This window comes from Manihot esculenta, chromosome 8, assembly GCF_001659605.2.
Source record: "Manihot esculenta cultivar AM560-2 chromosome 8, M.esculenta_v8, whole genome shotgun sequence".
NCBI classification, from domain to species: Eukaryota; Viridiplantae; Streptophyta; class Magnoliopsida; order Malpighiales; family Euphorbiaceae; genus Manihot; species Manihot esculenta.
The window spans coordinates 2311658-2334602 of NC_035168.2; the positions used below are offsets into that span (position 1 = coordinate 2311658).

Sequence of the window (22945 nt, forward strand, 5' to 3'; positions counted from 1 at the left end):
AATAATACAAATAAATATTAAAAATATAATATTTATAATTTTTTAATTAAAAAATATTTATGATATTACTTAATATTTATTAATAGTATTTATTATTTTATATTAAAAATGTATTTTTAACTCGTATATTAAATTTGTTTCCACATATAGCATTAACTTATTTTTTATTATAAATTTAAAATAAAATTATAGAATAATTATATTTTATTTTTTTTAAATGAAATAATTATATTTTATTAACATATATTCTATAATGGCGATATTTAATAAGTTCATGAATAAGAGTATTATTAAATACATTTATAAGCCTTATAAATTAGTTTAATTTGTGAATTTTTTGACGAGTTTACTCACGATACTCTTAATGAACTTATCGGAGCATCTTAATCGGTTTGTTTAACGAGTTTATTCACGAACCTCTTAATAAGTCTGCTCATAAATCTCTTAACGAACAAACTTGCGAATCTCTTAACGAGTTAACTCGTAAAACTTAACGAATCGAATACTACAGAACTTAAGTTTGGCTCATTTATTAAATTGAGTTCAAACTTAATTTATTTAGAAAATGAGTCGAATCTAGTCAAATTTTTATTGAATAAGTTGAATTTTTATCGAGTTAAATTTCAAATAATTCATGAGTAATTTAATTCGTTTACTACCATACAAACCACCGTAGTACATCCAGTCGCATTTCTTAGAATATAAATAGTGGCATAGAACATTTTACATTCCACTTCCATACCAAAAACATCCCAAAACTAAAACACATTCAGCATATTGTTCCATACATCACAAAACAGAATACCCATAATTAGACTTCCAATTCCATTCATACTAAACAGGCTTGAATAACAAAGTCACAAACCATTTATTTTCTAGACTTCAATTAGCTTATCCAACATGTTAATTTAAAGTCTAGCAACTTCAATCCACAGCGTGCCTACTATCCTGCATTCGTTTCATCCGAACACAAGCCCCAACTAACCGAACTACCCTTGTTTCTTCTCCGCTTATTTCTTTCGACCCTAATGTAATCGATGGTACTTGGTAGCATTAAAAACTATCCTCCTGATGGAAGTTAACATGTTCTTCTCCATTGTTTTCTTGGTCCACCAGCTCACTTCCCTCCTCTAGCCCAGAGTTACCACATTTTTGCAACATAGTTTTCCACACAGAACTTGAAAATGGGCATAACAAATGGTTCACAGCCACCGCTTCTCCTTGGCATAAACAACAACATGAGTCAAGGACCATCTCGGTAACCTCGTTTTGAATAGCTAACCAAAGTCACAAAACTATGCCTTGATATTACATGCAACTTGCTTAATAAATGGTTTGACAGCAAGTTTGTTTTAAACAGAGTTCATCTTTTTTGTTGATTGAGCTCAAACTGAATTCCTAGTTGCAACTTGCTTTAAAAACAAAATACTGTTATTAAACCAAAACCCGTTGCTAATTTAACGATTAGGTGATTTTGATTAGCAACGTTTCTAATTTTCTACTCGATTACCCTTAAAACAGAAAAAGCATGTACAAGTGCGTGAGTTGCTTAATAAATGATTTGATGTTACAAAATCTGGCCTTAAGGGGGTTACCAGTCATGAATTTGGAGGCAGCGGACCATAATCGACTCCCTTAAGCCATGTCTTGATCACGAATACCATCTATTTGACAAAACTCTTGAAACAATTTACATTACAAGCACCATTACAGTTACAACAGGGAAGGAAGGGGACCGTGTTTAGAACAGCTCAAATTCAAGGTGCTCTCCAGTAGTTTTGTACTCTAAATACTTGCTGCTATTTTCGCATGAAACTCCAAAATCATAAGATTCTGGTAATTCAGGTGGAATGGCACATCGGATTAGTGCCCAATTTAAGCCTTCAAAGAAAGGGTGTTGCTTGATTTCGGCAGCGCCTTTCTCAGTTCCCAACCGATTCTCAGGATCCTTTGACAACAGACCCCAGATGAGATCCCTCGCCTGAAAACTAACAAGTGGACTGTCAGGGAACTTCAGGCTCTGTGAAATCACATTGTCTAGTGTTTCTTCGTTACAAGAACCTTTAAATGGTGATCTACCATATAAAAGCTCATAGAGAAATATACCAAACGTCCACCAATCAACCGCTGCTCCATGACCCCTTCCTTTGATAATCTCAGGAGCCAAGTACTCATGGGTCCCCACAAAGGAATTTGAACGTGCATCAGTAGGTTCAGCCACAAGCTGAGGCAATGACCTGATTTGAGAAGCCATTTCAGCTTTTAACTTCCTTGTTTTTGCAACAGCAGGTGAAAACCTAGGACTGAAGCATGGAACTTGACATGCTGGCTCAATGCAGAAAGGCTGAATGCAGCTAGATTCTGTGCATGGACCGGATATCCTCACAGGATCAGCATCTGTTGATTTCAGAAGAGTTGGACTGACACTGCATCTCAGTGAGAGGTCAAAGTCTGTAAGCATAATATGGCCATCTTCTCGAACGAGAATGTTCTCTGGTTTCAGATCCCGGTAGATAACTCCAAGCATGTGCAAGTACTCCAGTGCAAGAAGCACTTCAGCAACATAAAACCTACACATATAACAGGTTAACATGAAGAACGAGATATGACATGAGAAATGAACAACTAAAAAGCAGGAATATCAGTCATTTCTCATGGGGAAAAAATTCCATTAAATGTCCAACATTTTTCTCATATCAGATTTTCACATCTAAGACCACAAAAGAAACAAGAGTATAAATTGAATTTCTTCCCTAAGTCATGAAGTAGACCTCCAAATTCAGCTAAACTGACGAGGACTTGACGTTAAGAACCCAGGCAAATAGCACTTTCATATAACTTCACACATGAGCTCCACAGAAAAAAGATTGTTTAGACTCTATATTGAATATTAGATGAAAATATACACTAATCCCTTAGCCGCATCCTTTTGGGTAAAAATGTATCTAAAAATGGAGAGAATTGCAGGAAGCCCTAAAGTAAAAGGCATAAAAGTCTGATCATCTGATAGATTATGCCATACAACTGGAATGCCAGAAAGATAATGGAAGACATTGTTGCTTCATAAACTTCAGTTAAATGAAGTAGACAAGAGTTTTTGCACATGCAAACTCTATTCGGTCACAACTCAAGATGACAGAAACAACCATTGATATCGCCTTCAACATTTGAAATTCAGAAATCATAACTAACACAATGAGAAGTGAAATCAAAATCTAGAACATCCTAATTATGTGTCTGTCCTCTTTACGACATTCACACTATGCTTTGTATTATGTGCTTGATTATGCATGATTCGCAACTGGAAATCAGAACAGTAGAAGTGAATAAACCATTTTCTAAGTATCCTACCTGGCTGCTGGTTCAGGGAAACTCCCACCAGGCTGCTTCTGCCGAAGGACATGCAGATCCCCACCTGGACAGTACTCCATAACTAAACACGACAGATTATCCGATGTGAATTGGGCATACAGTGTAGGGAGAAAAGGATGGTCTAACATTCTCAATATCTCTCTTTCTGTTTGAGCCCTTGGCATCTTCTTCCTTCTTGCCAAAAATTCATTGTCCATAACCTTTATAGCAAATAGGCAGTTTGAACCAATTAGCTCAGCAAGATAGACAGTCCCTATATCTCCACAACCAAGCTTTTTTAAGATGTTGAAATGACTCAAACTTAAAACTTTATCCTGCATTTTAACATGGCGAATAACTTCCCATCTAACATCCTTCGACATATGGGGTCTGTTGCAACAACTAGGCCTGCTTGCATTGCTCTCATCACTGTTGCTCGTACTAGTGCTATACTCACCAAGGCTACTCTTCGAGCTTTGGGAAAACTCCCCCTTCTCTTTTGATTTTGTATTCTTCCTTGCCTTCCCAATGGATCTGTTTCCATTAGAATTGCTTGAACTGAAATCTGGTTTACTAGCACCAGCATTCACATGGTTTGAGCTAACTTCAGCACTAAAACTGGCAGAGAAACTAGGTGACAAATCTTGCTTTAAATCCTCGGTCTCATTCCTTAAAGCACATTGACATTTCTGGCAAACCAACTGACCCGTGCTAGGAGCCAAGCTGTTATTACCTTCATTAGAAATGCAGGCAGTAGAAGCAGCACTCTGCTTTATTTTTTTCTTAACAGAACTCTTGTTTCTCATGACTGGTCTTGCTAATCGTGGAGTATTTCTTGTGAACTTGTTTACTCTGTTTCCATTAATTGAAGATGAAGAAGAAAGAGAGTACAACTTGCCTTTTCGACCAGTTCGAGGTGTTGAAGTTTTTTTTGCTACTTTTATTGAAGTGGAAACAGTTTTTTCATCTGGCGTATTATTGACAGAATCAGAACAAGATAGGGAAGTTGCAGGCATGCTTTTCTCTTTCTGAACCACTTCTGTCTTCAATGCTTGTGTTCCAATTTTTGTTGAGGTAGAATTTATATCATTTTGCAGTGATGTGGTCCCAGTACCACTTTTTGTGAACGGAACAGCAGACCGATTAGAAGAATGAGCACTCTGGGAAAGTGACTTGGTTGCTTGACTTCCAACTTTTCTTGTTGAAGAACCAACCTCATTTTGAATTGACGTGGTCCCAATATCATTATGCATTTTTGGTACAGAAAATCTAGGAGAAGAGGAAGTGCTTTGGTCTGGTGACTTTAGTGCTTCAGTTCCAACTTTTCTCGACGCAGAAGCAATCTCACCCTCCATAGATGCAGTCCCAGTGCCAGAACCAGTTTGTGTTGCTGGAACAGCAAATCGAGGATAAGAATGAGCACTTTGGTGTTGATACTTGGATATTAGGGACTGAGAAGAAGTATGAGCACTCTGGTTTGATGACTTAGGCACCTGAAGCTGATGAAGCATCTTCTCATAAGAATTTGATTTGGTTTCTTCAGGAAGCAGGGATATCTCGACCATAGTCCCCTTGCCTTCATCTACATGAAGGTCAGACCCACTGGTTTCAACTACAACTGAATTATACAAACTCTTTATCCTTCCAGCTTCTGAGGCTCCTGGAGAGCCAGTCGACTTTGTTAACCGTCTCATAGCAGCCATCTCTGATGCTTTAGAAATGCAAAGCTCCCTTAATGCCTGCTTCAGAGACACTTGTTCAGAATTTCCAGTTCTTGGTGAATGAGGTACTGTTATTGGCCTTTTCATGGCACTTTTCCTTAAAGGGCTTGAGCTTGGGCCTGCTTGACTCGAAAGAATCAGACCCTTGGATGAGTTTTTGAGACTGATAGCTTCAAAAAGTTGATTGATATCATCTTCTAAAGAATTTCTGTATCCCATCTTCAGCACAGGTGACTCCCTTTCATTATCACCCACATTTATTCCATAATGAGATTCAAAAGTTCTTTTAGAATGTTTTGCTGAATTCAGCTCTTCCCTTGCTTCAACAATTTCACAAGTGCGAGAATATGACCCCATTACTCAGACTCCCACCAAATTCGTTTGGAAGCAGTTCAAAAGGTTCTATAAAGCCTTCAAGTTTATACTACACCTCCTTTATATATCTTACACTATGAATAGTATGGGAGCTCCTTTCACTCGCTCTGAAATCCCACATCCAAAACCTGAAATTCACAAAAAATTACAGTAACACAAGGCAATCGTTACATAAGGGTATAATACTAGAATGTCTATTACCAAAGGAATTTTTAATTTTGTGTTCAGTTTTGGTGGGCACAGCACGCCAAAGTAGCACAGAAAATTAAGAAACAAAAGATGCATTTCATTCTCATCTAATATATTTCTCTGAAAATAATAACTTTTTTCATTTCTGAACTCGCAGGTTTTTCCATCATGAGAATCAAAATTCATATTTCATGAAACACACTTGCTTATCAATGCATATATTTTCTAGCATCAAAAATTTGCAGAGACCACTTTATATTGAAGCAAATAAACCCTCAAGGTGTAGAACTAAACCAAATGATTAATTTTTAAAATTTGAAAAAAAATAAAAATAAGTATGCAGATCGAGCTGATTTTAACTACATGTACTTGCCATTTATCAAAATTTCACATTGAGTCACTGAACAAGGAAATGAAAACGAACCAGAACCACTCCAAAAAGAGTGAAATCATTCTTTTTTTACTTAAATAAAGTGGAAGAAACAGAGAGAAAAAGAAAAAGCAACTAGAACTGGTAACTTTCGGCCAGTTCTTTTTGCGTGAATCAGAATCCACAAGTCCCAGAAATCACTCCCAAAAAAAAAACTGAAATAGAAGATCGAAATCCTCATGAATGAAAACGCAAACAGATTCATTAACATTCACAAAAACACAATTAAAAGCAGCAAAAGCAGAAACCAGTGTAGCGACGAGCGAGAGAACAAGTATAGTGAATAATACCTGAAAGAAGAGCGGTGGAGGCACATTGACGGGAGAGAATCTGATAATGAAAGAGAAAATGAATGAGATTTGGAATTGGAAAAAAAAACCCTAGGATTGGAGAGGGAAGCGAGAGCTAAGCCAAAATGGAGAGAGAGAGAGAGAGAGCGCAGGAGCAGGTAAAAAAACTGGCGTTCCTGTTTCTGTATACTGGCTCTGATTATTTTGTGGTAAAGGGACCCACCATAGATGTTCATGTAAGAGAAAAAAGAGAGATGCGGTTAGATGTAGACGTGTGTAGACAAATAGACAATATGAAAAGGAAACAGGAAATGAAGAGAAATTAGTTAACACCACCAAAAAAATGTCATTAATAATAATAATTACTATTATTATTTCATTTAAATTATATATCACCTTTTTAAATAATAATTTTATAACTTCTAAATCTTATCTGTAGTAAAAATAAAATTTTATTAATTTTAAAATAATTTTATACTATAATTTATTTAATTTTAATATAATGATATGAACATATAATATATTAAGAGAAATTAATGAAAGTTTATTATATTAATCATATTTTATTAATTTAGTCTTTTTTTTATACGTAAAGTCATTCCTTCAATTAATAAATTTTTCATTCAATACAAATCAATTTTTTCATCGTTAATATTTTTTAAAAAATAAAATATAAATATATTATTTTTAATTTTATAATTTTAAATTATGATCATTTGTTATGGAAACAGCAATGTGATAGCTCATCATATTTTCTTCCCATTGAAACCAAGTCTTAATTGTTGGTGGGTAACATTATGGTTTATGAAGGAAAATGAAAAAAAAAATTAATTAATTAAAAAAATAACAATAATAAAAGAAATGATGTTAGATTGATGTGTTTTTCATGTGATGATGGAGAAGGAGCTTAGCAATGATGGACACTTACTTATATTAAACCAACTACCTTAATTAAGTTTAATCAAAGGATCTGCCAAATCACCTGTCAAAACTTAATGCTTCTCATTATTGACTTATTTGTCATCATACTTTCTTTTCGTACCTTTTTTTCAATTTATCTTAATTAAATACGGGATTGGGAAATTTAAATTTAAATTATACTGTATTTACTTAAATATATATTATATATATACGCAATATAAATAGAATAAAAATTTTAATTTTAAAATTAATACTGTAATACAAATTATTTATAGTCATAATATTAAATTTGTTATCATGCTTTTATTGGTATTGCTTAATTTTGAACTCTTTTTTTTTTAATAACTAATTTAATTTTTTATTTGAAAATGGTAAAATATGAATTGAATTATGAATAAATCATTACATATAATAAATTACATGATTTTTATTTTTTAAGCTAAAAATTAATTAAATTGAAATTCTTAACAATTTCTTGATTTTCAGAAAAATAAAAGTGATTTGATTATGAATTTTATTTAATGAAGTAAATCTAATTACGGGAAAACTCTGCGTATTACTTGGCGATTGAAATTCTGCCAATTTACCATTCAAATTATTATTTCAAATTCCAAAACGAAAAAAACAAAAAACAAAATTGTCAGACAAGGCAGAGGCAGGGCTATTTAAGAGGTGTACTGCATCAATTGTGAACACATAATCTCTGACCAATTTTGGCTTCTTTCTCTCAACCATGTAAGATAATTGAAGGACATGATGTCTACATATAATTAGGTGAAGGACTTGAAAAGAAAAGAACAAAGTAATAAGGTGGCCTTTCACAGATTGAATATTGAGAAGTACTGGTGACAGTTTTATATTTTTTTTTTAAATATCAATTTCAATTTAATTTTATATAATTTGAAATTAAATAATAACTTAAATTTATTTAAAAATTAAATCAATATAGTATTCGCTCAAATCTCTCTAGTTCTCATTTAGAGATGTAATCTCTCTTCTTTTGTTTTTTTCTTTTTGCCTAAGAGAACAGCTCCTTTCCTCTGTCCTACTCGTCGGCTCCCTCTGCTTCATATGCACAGAGGGAGCCTTCCTTCTTACTGTTCCGAAGTTAATTTTCCTCTCTTTTTCGTTATTTTTCTTTTGTTTCTTAATAAGTAGATTCAGTGGAGAAAACGAGAGAGTTTTGATAGATGTGCTTTGTTTTTCATGTTTTCTTAATAGTTGATTTTCGTGTGCAAGTTAGAAGAGGTTTAAATGGAACTTGATTTTTTAATTTTCATCTATATGCATTATAGTTTGGTGGCTGAATCGATTTCGTGCTCCTCTATATTCTCTATCTAGCGAAGACTGGTAAGGCGGTGGCTAATTGAAAGACGCAAGTGGGTCGCTTGGAGCGCACCTCCATCACCTTTATCTTTTATGGAGCGGTTGAAATCGTCTCAATTTGAAAGTATAGGCTTGTAACTTCCGATAATTTGCATGAATTTTTAACTTTAGCTTTTGCTCTCCCTTATTCCATTAGTTTGGTTTTTAGCTTGGGTTTGTTGATATTCCTTTTTTCCTCCAAGATTCAATATATTTGTTATAGCTTGTATGGGCTATTGTTGAAAGAAAATTTGTGTTTTGCAGTTTCAGTGGTGTGCCCAAACTCAGACAACTAGAGGAATGAGAGAAGCGAGCGCTAATGGATGGTTTTTTCGGATCTTCTTCGAATCCTAACCATGGGTCAAATTAAATTTTTAGGGTTCCATGTATTTGAACTTCTAATTTTTTTTTTTTTATATGAACCTCTAAAATATTGATTTACCTCATGTATTCTTAGATCTTGAACCTATTTTGCTTATAATGTAAACTTTTATATTTTAATAAAAAAAAATCAATATAGTGAATATAAGAGTTTCCTCTCTCTTATTTAAATTAGAGAGAGAAAACCTACTTAACTTTAGCTTTTATTTTTTAAGCCAAAACGGCTAAGGCTAAGATTAATGATTAAAAAAAATTAAATTTTGTAGTTTAATTATATTGTAAATAAAATTTTACTTAATATATTTTAAATTTCATATGAGAATTTATTTGTATCATGTTGTTAAATTATTCTCTTACATAACAAATAACTTTAATAGAATCATTTAACAATAAAAATATAAATAAATTTATTTGTATAGTTATACTAATTAATTTTTTTATTCAAGATAGAATTATTAAAACTTACAAATTTTGGAATTTTTCTCCATTATCCCATAAATATTTAAATATATTAACAATATATTATTAATTTTTATAAAAAAATAATTAGATTTTTGTATAGAGGGAATTGGTGTTAAATCGATCCTCCCAATTTTCAATCCTTCTATACTTCTGAAAAAAAAAAGGTATAATCAAGGGTATTTATTTTATGATTTAACATCTCAAAAAAAAAATTTCACGGTATAAATAAGTTAAAAATAGATAAGGTATATATTGTATTTTTTTAATGCAAAATTTATTCATATTGCACAATTACTAAAATATTTTGAAATATTTAATTTTCATTTTTCAAATATATTAAATAAGACTATTTTACAAAGTTGTATAAATAAATTATTGATAGATTTTGAGTATTTTGTTACCCTTGATCAAATTTATTGGTGTTTCAATATTAAATTTTAGGTTTCACTTATTTTACAAAAAATATTTTTTTAAAAAATATTTTTATTATTTTCCTGTAAATATACTCAATTTGAACAATATTACGAAGCAATAAGTCAATAATCCCATTTATTTTTCTTTTTTACGTTATTGTAAATGGAGTAAGATTAATAAAATTGAAGTGTCGTTTTAATTTGTACGTACCCATCTACCTTTTTCTTTTGTGATGTCCCGGAGATTGGGTATTAAAGCAAGGAGACAAATATTCAAAAGAATTTCTGCAATGATGATCCTAAACTTTATCATGTACAATATAATGTATTGGTTACATTATATAGTATTTTTTCTTTTGAACCATGCTCTAGGTTTTTAGCCATCATCTTTGAATGTGCCATAGCCTTTTAACTTATTTATATTATTGTAAGAGAAATATAGGGATGAATATTTAGCCGTTTAATTTAAAATTGAATTAGAAGATAAATCAATTTGAATTGAATTGATCTGATTTGTTTCGATTCAATCAGTTATATATTTCAATTTAAATGAATTTGACCGATACTTATATAATATAATAACAAATCAGTTCATATTTATCAAATTTTTAATAATTATTCATAAAATAAAATTTTATATTTATATGATATAAATTAATAATTATTTGGTATAAATTAATTCATAAAATAAAATTTTTTCATAACAATAATGATAATTATTTGGTATAAATTAATTCTATACTTGATATTTTATTTTTCCCAAATTTGTTATTCTATAAAAGATGAATATTGATGATCTGAGATCCAATAGAATAGGGTTTTACAAGGGTTTGTGTATTACAGAATGGGGCTTAAGTTTTCTGAGGAGGGAACTCCTCTTTTATATATTGTCTTGCTTGCTGGTGACGTGTAAAGGCCTCTCCAGGGTTGGGCCACGCGTCTCTGCCATGCGGATTCGGAGGTACTAGGGTATCAGCCGCCTGCTCCATGCGTAACGGCCTCTGATTCTCCTCGTGCGTACGTTTAAGTGGATCTGCCAGGCTGTCTGGTGAATATTATTCTGGATCCTGGGTTGGGCCGAGAGTCGGGCCGGACGCTAGGCCTGAGAGGAGAGAGCCTGCTTCGTGTGGGCTGGGTCGTTATGAGTGAAGAAGTTGGGCCGAGCCCGGTCTTGAAGGTTGAATGAGCCAGGCTTGTTGGGTATATCAGATACGTGGGCCTCTATGTTATGGGCCTTTAGCTGTGGTTAAGCCCCTGGTCCGGGGTAAAAAAATCCAGCGGTCATCAATTGCCCCTTCACCTTCTCGGGAGTTATTGCTCCAACTGCCGAGGGAGTGAACATCAAGAACCATTATGGCCGCGTCTGTTCGTGTCTAGGTGTCTTTATAATACCCTTTCCTCTTTTTGTCGTTGCGCAGTTTCTGAATCCTATCTGCTCTTTCCTCTTTCGGGCTTTTCTTTACTTTCCGCGTTCTCTGCTATCTTTGCTTTCTTGTTATCATTGTCTGGACATGTCCTTTCTTTCCTTTCCCATGAATACCTTTTAAGGACTCTGACGGCATTAGTTGAGAATTCAGCTTCCCTGCCCTGCAAAATACAAACTTTCGGATATATATTAACATCACCTCCTTACCAGTCCCAGGCATTTTGTTGGAGCAAAGGGATTTTTCTTTCGAATTTGTCTGTCTGTTTCCTTCTTCCGGCGGGATTTTTGTATTGCCCTAGGAATTTGCTTTAATCTCGCTTTTATCATCTCGACGGAAGATTATCCTAACTTATCTCTGTTTTGGGACCCTTTTGCAGTACCTGAGATGAAGATGAGTCGATTCAAAATTTTTGAGGATTGAAGGTTACCTCTAAGGAGTTTGAACGTTGTTTCGGAGATCCTTCTGGTAGGGCGGTCGATGGGTGGGACCATTCGGCAAGTTGCTGAAACTACTTCGCCCAGGACTTCTGGTCGACCTCCCCCCCTGTTATCTTCTTTTGATATAAATGGAAGTGGCGCAAATGCTCAGCTTATTGTTCCTTTTGATGTGAAGTACCAGTATTATTGCTCCCTTCGATGTGAAGTACCAGTATTATGTGAGACTGAGATCTGCTGCACTCAGTCAAGTCTCCAGCGATTTCTTCGAATGTGTACTTCGCGATCTCTTCTGGGCCATAACCCGAAGACTTATGTTTTTCATGTGTGGTGCACGGCCGGCATATAATATCTGAGCTTGTTTGAATGTACCGTGCATCACACTTGGGCAACCGAACGTTTGCCCAGGGGAACAGTGAGAAGTGCTTATGGGAATCAACTTGTTCAGTTCCCCTATAATAGCGAAATAGATCTTGGCCTTTTCTGAAAAACTCACATTCCGAGCTACGATAAGTCTTCCGAACTGAAGACTAGAATAGTAGGGTAGGTGATAGTCGTAGGTGACGAAGTATCCAGATATGTAAAACCTTTAAGGGTAGTCTTCCATTCTGTAATGTAGGCCTTTGTAACGTGCTGTAATGTACTTTTCCTTTAATGAAATTCTTGTTTTTTACTCATACTACTGCTTTCTCTGTCGTGGATGAAGTACTGATACTGCTTTTCTTCATAACTTTAACCAACTAAATTTTGCTTCGTTTTTTCCGAGCTGAACTGACCATATCTCGTGAACTCTTGCTTTTAGCCGATGAGCCGAGCTCCGGGCCGACTTAATCACCGGGACGGTCGGTTTACTTTTCCGAGCTTGATTAACCGACCTGTGAGCTCGGTCTTTACTTGATGTATTGAGCTTTGAGCCTCTTTTAGCCGACCGAGCTCTCAAGTTATATTTTTCGACCTGGACTAATTCGACCTGCGAGCTCGGTTTTTAATCCTTGAGTTGATTTCTGAGCTCTCAGCTCTGTATGATTCCGAGGTGCCCTTATCGTCTCTTTCCGATCTCACAGCCTTTGTCAAATCTTATAACTTTTTAAGTGATGAGTAGGTCTGACCTTTATCATGCTCCCATTTGCTCGTACTTTTGGGTCTTTTATGGCTTGCCCCTTTATTTCCTCGGCATTTACCATAGGGATGGTAAAGTAGTAGGCTAAGTTGCTCTGACTGATGAGTTGGGCTTGTATTATATGGATGGCGAATGGGCTTTTAAATGATGGGCCGTCATCGTGTACTTGGCCCTTGATAGATGTAGATAAGCCCAACGATCATCCTTTTGCCCCTTTACCGTCTCGCCGGTTATTACCTAACCGTTGAGAGGGTAAACTTCGAGAACAATTAATGATCGCGCCGCTCCAAGACAAAACTGTTCAGATCAACGCTTTGCCTCATAATTGCCTTTCTTTTTGAATTCCTTCTGTCTTTTGAAGAACTAACTCTTGTCTGCTCTCTGTCTTCCTGCAACTCCTTCTACGTTTTTTCATCCCATCGTGTTCTCAGGTACGCTTCCTTGTTCTTCTATGGCAAGTTCAAAGCTTCCTGATGTTTTTGACCTTGAGTCGCATATTACACCTTCCAACATAACTAAGCTTATTTCCCGGAGGCTCTTAGATACTCCACTGTATCTTGTTCGAGCGCCTCTTCCCAATGAGAGGATAGTTCTTCCTTACCCTCCCCCTCCTGGTTTGATCGATCCCCAAGAGAATCGCCGTATAGTGTTCTTTCTGAAGCAAAGGGAATTCGGTCTGCCATTTCCTTTTTCCCCTTTCTTTATTGAGGTCTTCGAATACTTCGGGGTAACTCCTCGGATGTTATCCCCAAACTCTATTTTATTCATGTCTTGTTTTGAGTGTATCTGTCTGGGTTGGGGTTTTACACCCACGGCCTGTCTGTTTGTCACCTTTTTCCGCCTGGTTAGGGCGAAGCAAAACTTCTATTACTTTTCCCCCCGTAATGGGTTATATCTTCTCACGGGTTATAAGGATTCTATAAAGGGCTGGGTAAAGAATTTCCTTGTGGCGGAGCTGAAATTAGGGTCCTGCCGATCGTGGGAAGTAGATCTAACGTGGGGAGAGATCTTTCCGGGCTGTAACGATTTGCCCCAATTGAGTCTTATTGAGCAGGTGGGGCTGCTTCGACTGACTTCCGTTGAGAGGAAGTATGACATCGAAAAGTGTATGTTTGCTTCCAACCTTAGGGATATCCGTGACACGGGTATAGTGCTTTGTCCAGTTATTCTATTTCTTCTTTGCTCGAAATATCAGAAAATATGCTGACTCTTTATAACTTCTTGTTATTTGCAGCTTCTGAGGTTAAAATGGATGGCATCAATTTCCCCAAGAACTTTAACCTGTCTCGGGAGAATATGCATGCAATTTTTGACGCCTTTGGGGATGGGCGTTCGGTAACTGAGATTGCTGCGGAGCTGGCTCAGACTGCTTCCTCCAAGAAGGTCAGCCGACCTCCCGTCAAAGCTTCTTCTCGAGCTTCCAAGCCGAGCTCTCGCAGCACCAAGTCAGCTCGGCCATCTAGCCGCGGTGGGTCGAGCTCAACTTTGTCGCTTGCTGAAGGGTCTAGATCTGCTCCAGCCTCCTCAGAGGTCGTGAGGGAAACTTCCCTAGCTATTGTGGAGCAGACCCAAGTTTCCGAACAAGTGGAGCGGGGTGCTGCCCATTCTACTGAGGGGGTGTCAGGGGGAAAGTCTGAGTCCCCTGTTGAAGACAAGGAGACCTCTGGGATAGGGATGGAGATCATCGTCCTAGAGGGTCAAAGCCCAGAGGTTTCTGCTGAAGGTGCCCCTGCCCCCGTGAGGACTGAGCCTGAGGGATCTGAGGGCGTCCCATCAAAGACCGGGGGCAAGCGTCCAACCCCTTCTGGAACGCCTGCCCCATCTCCTGCTCGGAAGAAATCCAGGACTGCTGCGGGTCCTTCCCCACCTCTTCCTCCCATTGGGAAGGGGAAGGGTGTTTCTGCTGTTCCTTCGTCGTCCCCTACTGACAACATTCTGAACCTGTCAGGCATTACCTCTGAGTCTCCGGCCACTGCTGTTGCCGCACTTCTCCGGGAGCGGATGTTCGGCGGAATAACAGAGGCTTCGGATCCTTGTCTTCTGGCCCTGACTGGTCACTTGGCCAGTTCTACCAAGGAGCAGGTGTCCTTCCAATCTCGCTCTCGTGAGGAGCTCGGATCCACGATTAGAGAAATGCTTCTGATGGTGAGTTATTTTTTCACTTCTCTTTGAGTTTGCTTTGTTTCTTTTCTTGACAATTGTTCTTCCGTACTAGGTGTCGGGCCTATTTATGGAGGTGGATGCCCGTGACCTCTCTCTCCGGGAGTCCGTGGACCGCCGGATCGAGGAAGCGCGTCGCGATGAAAACCTGACTGCCACCAGCGACGCGAGGGGCCACCTGGTAGCCGCCCGGGAGCAGATCCAGTCTCTCCAGGTGGAGTTGCATTCTGCGCTGGAGGCCTCTAAAAGAGCTGGGGACAGAGCGGCTGAGGCGGCAGAGCATAGCAAATCCCTGGAATCAGAACTGTCTCGTACTCGCAGGGTTCTCCAGGAGTCTGATGAGAGGGCAGCTGAGGTGGAAGCTCGTTGTGTAGAGGTTGTAAAGCAGCTGTCCTCTATGACAGCGGCCCTTCAGGAGAGGGATGAGGCTGTAAGCCAAAAAGCTGAGGTCCAGCGCCGATATGAGGCCTTAAAGGCTGATTTTGAAGGGCTTCAAGCTCACCTGAATGAGGTGAGGGCTCAGAGGGAAAGTGCCCTAGCCCGGGTGGAGGTCCTTGAGCAGGAATTGGGCACAAGTTCTGAACGTATCAAAGATCTGTCTTCATCGGCTGAAGAGTTCAACCTTCGCCAACAACAGCTAAAAAATGAAGTCAGGGCTTTGGAACGTAAATGTTTAGCCCTGCTCGAGGTGGTAAAGTATGCCGAAGAGAAGGCTCAGCTAAAGCGTGAACAGTGTATAGCGGAGTATCAGGAGTCTGATGAGCTGAAGGTTAAAATTGAACAGGCCTGTGAAGCTCATCTTCAGGACTACAAAGACTCTTCTGAGTTTAAGGAATTTGTAGCTGAGGCTTGTGAAGAACATCTTGATGAGTATAAAGCTTCTGGTGAAATGAAACAGGCTATCATTGATAAGGCCTTCCGCATGTATGTAACTGGCTACAATCGCGGTTTAAGAGAAGCTAGACAGGCTCCTGATATTCCTTTGGCCAAGCTTCGTAAGCGCGAAGTGGACTCAGATGGCGAGTCAGTGCTATACGGGGAGGATGATTTCCCTTTGCCCCGAGGAGATTCCCGGAGGAACATAGACCGGCCAGCTGAGTCTTCTTCAGGGGAATCCGAGCTAGGGTCGGAGGAAGATGACCCTGATTCTGAGAAAGAAAGCCTCCACCCTGGGTCAGAAGTTGCCCCTACTATTAATGTTGAGAGCTCTGGCCCAAGGGACACCGAGCTTCCTTCAGAGGTGGCTGTAAATAGAGATAATGCAGGCGAGGGTGTTCTTACTGATGTAAGTCCTTTAAGGACTATTTATCCTCCTGCCTCGCCGGAGAGATAAATTGTAATAGTCATTAATGAAATATCAGTTTCCTTCTTTTTTATTCTTGTTTTTCATATTTCTTGAAATTTATCTCTACTCTTCGTATTTGTGATGTAAACTACATATTTTCATTCATAAGCTCTGAATTAATCTTAAGGTGCGAGCTCAGCTCGTAGCTGATAGTCTGAGAGATCAAATCTCGTACCTTTTTAATGGCGACTATCATGTCTGTTTTTTTGCTTTTAGTCCTTCTTTCTTGGTTGTGACTTTGTATATTTGTGCCAGATAAACTGATTTAGGCTTTGATTATAGCCTTTTTATCCTCCTAAGGATGTCTTCATTTATGAGTCCTTTTGGAGAGAGCTCGGCCTCTTTCATTGGCCTTTTATACTTTCAGCTTTTGAGGATGTAAGTCTATCCGTGCTGGGAGCTCGGTCTCTTGCTTTGTAGCTAAACTTTTATTGTTAGCATCTATTTCGAGATCGGCGCTTTTTTAGCTATTAGGTCTGACTATCCGAGCTGGAAGTTCGGCCTCTTCCTTCGTACCTTGAGTTTTGAGAGGATAAGTCTATCCGAGCTGGGAGCTCGGTCTCTCTCTTTTTTTTTTTTTTTTTTTTTTTTCAGCTCTGGGCTCTTCTCTTTCTGAGGTCGGAATTGGATTTTATAAGTTGTCCCTGCATATGGTGTGGGGAAATTTTTCATTTCGGGAGGCTCTTAAGTCCTTCACCGACCTATTTTGGGTTCTAAGAGATCTTACGGGATCCTGGTTTTCTTTGAATTCCCGGGACGACCTCGGGGCCTTGCCGGTTGTTTTTTATTCCAGGAGATCTTACGGGATCCTGGTTTTCTTTGAATTTTCGGGACGACCTCGGGGCCTCGCCGGTTGTTTTTGATTCCAGGAGATTTTACGGGATCCTGGTTTTCTTTGAATTTTCGGGACGACCTCGGGGCCTCGCCGGTTGTTTTTGATTCCAGGAGATCTTACGGGATCCTGGTTTTCTTTGAATTTCCGGGACGACCTCGGGGCCTCGCCGGTTGTTTTTTGATTCCAGGAGATCTTACGGGATCCTGGTTTTCTTTGAATTTTCAGGACGACCTCGGGGCCTCGCCGGTTGTTTTTGACTCCAGGAGATCTTACGGGATCCTGGTTTTCTTTGAATTTCCGGGACGACCTCGGGGCCTCGCCGGTTGTTTTTGATTCCAGGAGATCTTATGGGATCCTGGTTTTCTTTGAATTTCCGGGACGACCTCGAGGCCTCGCCGGTTGTTTTTGACTCCAGGAGATCTTACGGGATCCTGATTTTCTTTGAATTTCCAGGACGACCTCGGGGCCTCGCCGGTTGTCTTTGGTACTTACTTTGGGGTTTTGTACAAGATTCAGGCTCATTGGCCTTACTGTCGCTTCGTCATCTCAGCTGGTTTTGTGCCTAACTGAGGCCTTGTTTCAGGGGATCTTTTTATGTAGAACGTTATTCATAAAGATGATCACATTGTATAAACAATTTTTATTTACTCATGTCTGTCAAAATACAACGGGTTTTTTTTTTTTTTTTTTTTTTACGAATATTTTAAGGAAAATACCTTTTTAGGTGCTGGATGTTCCAAGCGTGGGGCTCGGGGTTTCCTTGCATGTCTTCGATTCGGTATACCCCTGGCTTGACCACTTTTGTTACCTTGAAAGGTCCTTCCCAGGTTGGTGCTAGTTTGCCTGCGGCTGCTCTTTTTCCTGTAGCTTCCAGGTTTCTCAAGGCCAAGTCCCCTACCTTCAAGCTTCTTTCCCTGACCTTTTGGTTGTAATATCGTGCCGCTCGTTGTTGATAAGCAGCAGTCCGGACTTGAGCTTCTTCCCTGACTTCTTCAAGAGCATCCAGGTTGCTTCTTAACTTGTCCCCATTAGTGTCCTCACTAACAAATTGGACTCGATGAGTGGGGATCTGCAACTCAACTGGAACTACGGCCTCTGTGCCGTAAGCGAGTACGAACGGTGTTTCTTTAGTGGGTGCTCTTGGAGTAGTTCGGAGTGCCCATAGGATGCTATTGAGTTCTTCTGCCCAATTCTCCTTTGCACCATCCAGCCGCTTCTTTAATCCTTGGAGGATTGCTCTGTTAGTGACTTCTGTTTGGCCATTAGTCTGAGGATGAGTCACAGAGGAGAACTTATGCCATATGCCCATGTTCGTCGTGAAGGTTTTGAAAGTGCTGCAGTCAAATTGTCTGCCGTTGTCTGAGATAAGCACTCTGGATATGCCAAATCTGCAGATGATATGCCCCCATACAAAATCTATCATCTTTCTGGCTGTGATTGTGGCAATTGCTTCTGCCTCTGGCCATTTCGAGAAGTATTCCACAGCCACTACTACAAATTTCCTTTGCCCCGTAGTCTTGGGGAAAGGTCCCAGGATATCAATTCCCCATTGTGAGAAAGGCCATGGACTGGATATGCTTGCTTGAGGAGTGGCAAGGGTCCTGATGGCGTTAGCAAATCTCTGACACACGTCGCACCTCCGGACAAACTCTTCTGCTTCTTTTTTAACAGTGGGCCAATAGTATCCTTGCCTGAATATTTTGTTGGCTAATGTCCCTGCTCCCTCGTGAGCTCCACATAGGCCTCTATATATCTCTTCCATTATCCTCGTAGCCTCTTCCGGGCTCACACATCGGAGCCATGGGCTGGACTTCCCTTTTCTGTATAAGGTTCCCCTTATTACTTGGTAATTGGCAGCTCGAGCTGCTATCTTTCTGGCTTCGTCTTTATCTTCAGGGAGCTCACCCTTCTCTAAGTATTTTAGATAAGGACTTATCCATGTTAGGCTCTGTTCCACCTGCAGTGTCGTGTTTGCCTTTTTGAAAGTAGGTGTACGGACATGCTGTATATATACTTCATCGGGAAGCTGCTCTAGTTCTTCTCTAGACAACCGACTAAGCAGGTCTGCCTCCTCGTTTTCATCCCGAGGTATCCTTTGAAACCTGACGATAACTCCCCGACCCGTAAGCTCGGCCTCTATAGTTTTGACTTTATCAAGATAGTTCTGCATGATAGGGTTCCTAGCCTGATATACTCCCGTCACCTGGTTGATTACCAACTGAGAGTCGCTATTTACTTCGAGGTCGGTTACCCCTACTTCCAAGGCTACCAACATCCCATTCACCAAGGCCTCATATTCGGCCATATTGTTGGAAGCCTTGAACTCCATCCGTAAAGCATAACATACTTTAAAGCCCTCCGGCCCTTTAAGCATTACTCCAGCGCCACTGCCCTCAGCGCCTGATGCTCCGTCTACATATAGCTTCCAGCTAAATTCTTGGGAAAGCTCTCCCTCTCCCTCCTTTCTTGGTGTCTCCGAGGATGATCCTTCCTTCTCCTCATTGAATGAGCATTCTGCTATGAAGTCAGCCAGCGCTTGAGATTTTATAGCTGTCCGAGGTCGGTATTCCAAACAATAGGGGCTGATCTCTACGGACCAAGCCAACATTCGCCCTGAAGTTTCTGGCCTGCGTAAAATCTTCTTTAGGGGTTGATCTGTCATCACAACTCCTTGGTGGCCTTCTAGATAAACTTTGAATTTCCGGACTGCCAACAGCAGGGCATAAGCCGATTTTTCTATGTTTGAATACCTGACTTCGGTATCTCTGAGCACCTTGCTGACGTAGAAGACAGGCTTCTGCTCTCCTTCTTCCACCCTTACTAGTACTGCGCTGACTGCTTGCTCTGAGGCTGCCAAGTATATCAGGAGTTCTTCCCCTTTTATGGGGCTGCTGAGCACGTGAGGCGAGCTGAGGTATTCCTTAAGCTCTGTGAAGGCTTTTTGGCAGTCTTCTGTCCATTCAAAATTTGGAACCTTCCTCAATTTTTTGAAAAATGGCAAACACTTTTCTGCCGACCTCGACATAAATCGGTTAAGCGCCACTACTCTCCCAGTTAATCTCTGGACGTCCCTTACACAGGTCGGCTCTGGCATATTTAATATGGCTTCTACCTTCTCCGGATTGGACTCGATGCCTTTTCCGCTTACCATGTATCCCAAGAACTTTCCTCCTCTGATGAAGAAGGCACACTTTGCTGGGTTCAACTTCATTCTGTACTGATCTAATACCTCAAATACTTCCCTCAAATCTGCCGTGTGTTGTTGGAAAGTTGAACTTTTGACCACCATGTCATCCACATACACTTCCACGTTTCTGCCGATCTGGTTTCTGAAAATTTTATTCATCAACCTCTAATAAGTTGCCCCCGCATTTCTTAACCCAAAGGGCATAGCCCTATAACAGTATGTTCCTTCTTCAGTTATAAATGAGGTTTTCTCCTCATCCGTCTTTTCCATTGGGATTTGGTGGTAACCAGACATAGCATCCAAAGAGGACATATAATCAAATCCGGCCGTTGAGTCGACCATTTTATTAATGTCAGGGAGGGGGTAACAATCTTTAGGGCAGGCCTTATTCAGGTCAGTAAAATCTATGCACATCCTGTATTTGCCATTTGCTTTTTTAACTAACACAGGATTTGCCAACCACTGCGGGTACATAACTTCCCTAATAAAATCTGCCTCTTCTAGCTTCTGCACTTCCTCCCGGGTGGCTTGCTGCTTCTCTCTTCCCACTACTCTCTTCTTCTGCTTTACAGGCTTGGCCTCGGGGAGGACATTCAGTTGGTGTGTCATAACTTTGGGGTCAATTCCCGGCATGTCCGAGGGCTTCCATGCGAAGGTCGGCGAGTGACTTCGGATCAGGGCCATGGCTTCACCTTTTTGTTCTTTGGTGAGGCCGGCATTGAGACTGAAGACCTTACTCGCTTCTTCTTCTGATAGGGAGAAGGTCTCCAGCTCTCCAACGGGCTCTGTCCGGGCTTCCTTTGTCTCATCCCTGACCTCCAAAACTTCCGAGTCAAGCGCTTCTCCGGTTGAGCTCGGTTTCGTCACTGTGGCCAAGTATACTGCCCTTGCTTCTTCCTGGCTGCCCCGTACTATCCCCACTCCTTCCTCCGTTGGGAACTTGAGTGCCAAATATCTGATGCTAGTAACAGCTTCAAAGTTGAACAACACCGGTCTCCCCAAAATCGCATTGTAACTCAGCGGGAGCTTGACCACCAAAAACACCTCATGATGGGTGCGAGCTCTGGGCGCTTCTCCCAAGGTAAGAGCCAGCTTCACTTTTCCTTCTACGAGTACCGGTGCTCCTCCGATCCCCTTGATTGGTGCCTGGTCTCGGACTAGCTGCTCTTCCGGAATCCCCATCTGCTGGAACACTCTGTATGGCAGCAGGTTGACCTTGCTCCCGTCGTCTACCAAAACCTTCTTTACCCGATAATTATGAATGACGGCTTCAATGCCAAGCGCGTCATCATGGGGCATCTGAATACCCTGAGCATCTTCTGAGGAGAAGGTGATGGTCAGGGGAGAATGGTCAACGATCTGCATGACTTTCGCATTGCTGGTCTCTCCTTCCCGGTTTCTTTTCTTGCCTCGACGGCTCATCCGTCCTCCCGTTTCTCCAACAATCATGTTGATGGTCCCACTGGACCCATCATTCACTGGACCACCTCCAATTCTTCTCGGCGTCTGAGCTGCCGAACCGGGCTGAGGCCTCTGCCCCTCCGATTTCTTCACAAAATTCTTTAGGTGCCCCCTCTTTATCAACCTCTCGATTTCTGCTATCAACTGGAAGCAGCTGTTGGTATCGTGGCCATGCGTCCGATGATATTGACAATACTTGTCAGGATTCCGTTGGTCTGCTTCCGACTTCAAAGGTTTGGGCCACTGGAGAAACTCCTTATCCTGGACAGCCATGAGCACCTCGGCTCTGGACGCATTTAATGGAGTCGGTTTCTCCGGGACCCAAGGAGGAAGCACTCTTGGTTCAAGAACCCGAGGAGGAGGAGGCCTTTGATCCCTTCTTTCCCAGGCCTGCTTATACGGCTCAGGCCTCTTTCCACGCTTCTTCTCGTGTTTCTCCGGCCTCCCCTCCTCCGGGGCTTTCTCTTTTCCTGCCACCCCTTTGGCAAATCTACTCGTTACTAAGGCGTCATCCTGCCTTATATACTTTTCCGCCCTCTTCATCAACTCGGCCAGTGAGGTCGGAGGTTTCCTGCTCAGTGAACCAAAGAACTCGGCAGAGGTTGTTCCCTTTTGCATGGCCTCTACCGCCCTTCCTTCGTCGAGCTCGGGAATCTGCAGGGCCTCCGTATTGAAACGGGCGACATACTCTCTGAGGGATTCACCAGCTTTTTGTCTCACTGTTTCCAGATAGCTCGTCTTTCTATCTGCCGGCACCCCGGCTACGAACCGGCTGATGAAGCGGGTGGCAAGATCTCCGAAACTTTTAATGCTTCCGGCCTCCAGGCTATTGAACCATGCCCTCGTTGGTCCCGAGAGCGTTGTTGGGAACACCTTGCACATCAGAGCATCTGACAGAGTTTGCAACTCCATGAAGGTCTTATAGTTCATGACATGCTCTCTCGGGTTACCAGCCCCATTATAGGCCGCCATCGGCGGCATCATAAACTTCTTGGGAACGGTCTCCTGCTGCATTAACTTTGAGAAGGGAGAAGAAGTAGGCAAGGAGGTTTGACTCTGATCTTTCTTACCTAGCTCG

General features: G+C 40.4%; 1 protein-coding gene and 1 long non-coding RNA gene across 2 annotated transcripts; one reads left to right on the forward strand and one right to left on the reverse strand.

The window, feature by feature from the left end:
* Window positions 1–1529: 1529 nt before the first annotated feature.
* On the reverse strand, window positions 1530–6530 carry LOC110621174 (protein kinase G11A). Its single transcript, XM_021765318.2, has 3 exons — window positions 6357–6530; window positions 3352–5575; window positions 1530–2570 (listed from the first exon to the last, which is right to left on the reverse strand). Exons 2-3 carry the CDS (start codon window positions 5427–5429, stop codon window positions 1742–1744), a joined length of 2907 nt encoding a protein of 968 aa, XP_021621010.1. The 5' UTR covers window positions 5430–5575; window positions 6357–6530; the 3' UTR covers window positions 1530–1741.
* A 1709-nt stretch (window positions 6531–8239) lies between these two features.
* Window positions 8240–9096, forward strand: LOC110621175. Its single transcript, XR_002488928.2, has 2 exons — window positions 8240–8727; window positions 8907–9096. It is a non-coding gene; the product is annotated as an uncharacterized LOC110621175 (long non-coding RNA).
* Window positions 9097–22945: the final 13849 nt, after the last annotated feature.

Excerpts from the sequence above, each read along its gene's own strand:
- LOC110621174 (XM_021765318.2), bottom strand. The coding sequence starts at position 5,429 with ATGGGGTCATATTCTCGCACTTGTGAAATTGTTGAAGCAAGGGAAGAG. Across the intron at positions 2,571-3,351 it reads TTCCCTGAACCAGCAGCCAG|GTTTTATGTTGCTGAAGTGC; the intron begins GTAGGATACTTA and ends TTATATGTGTAG.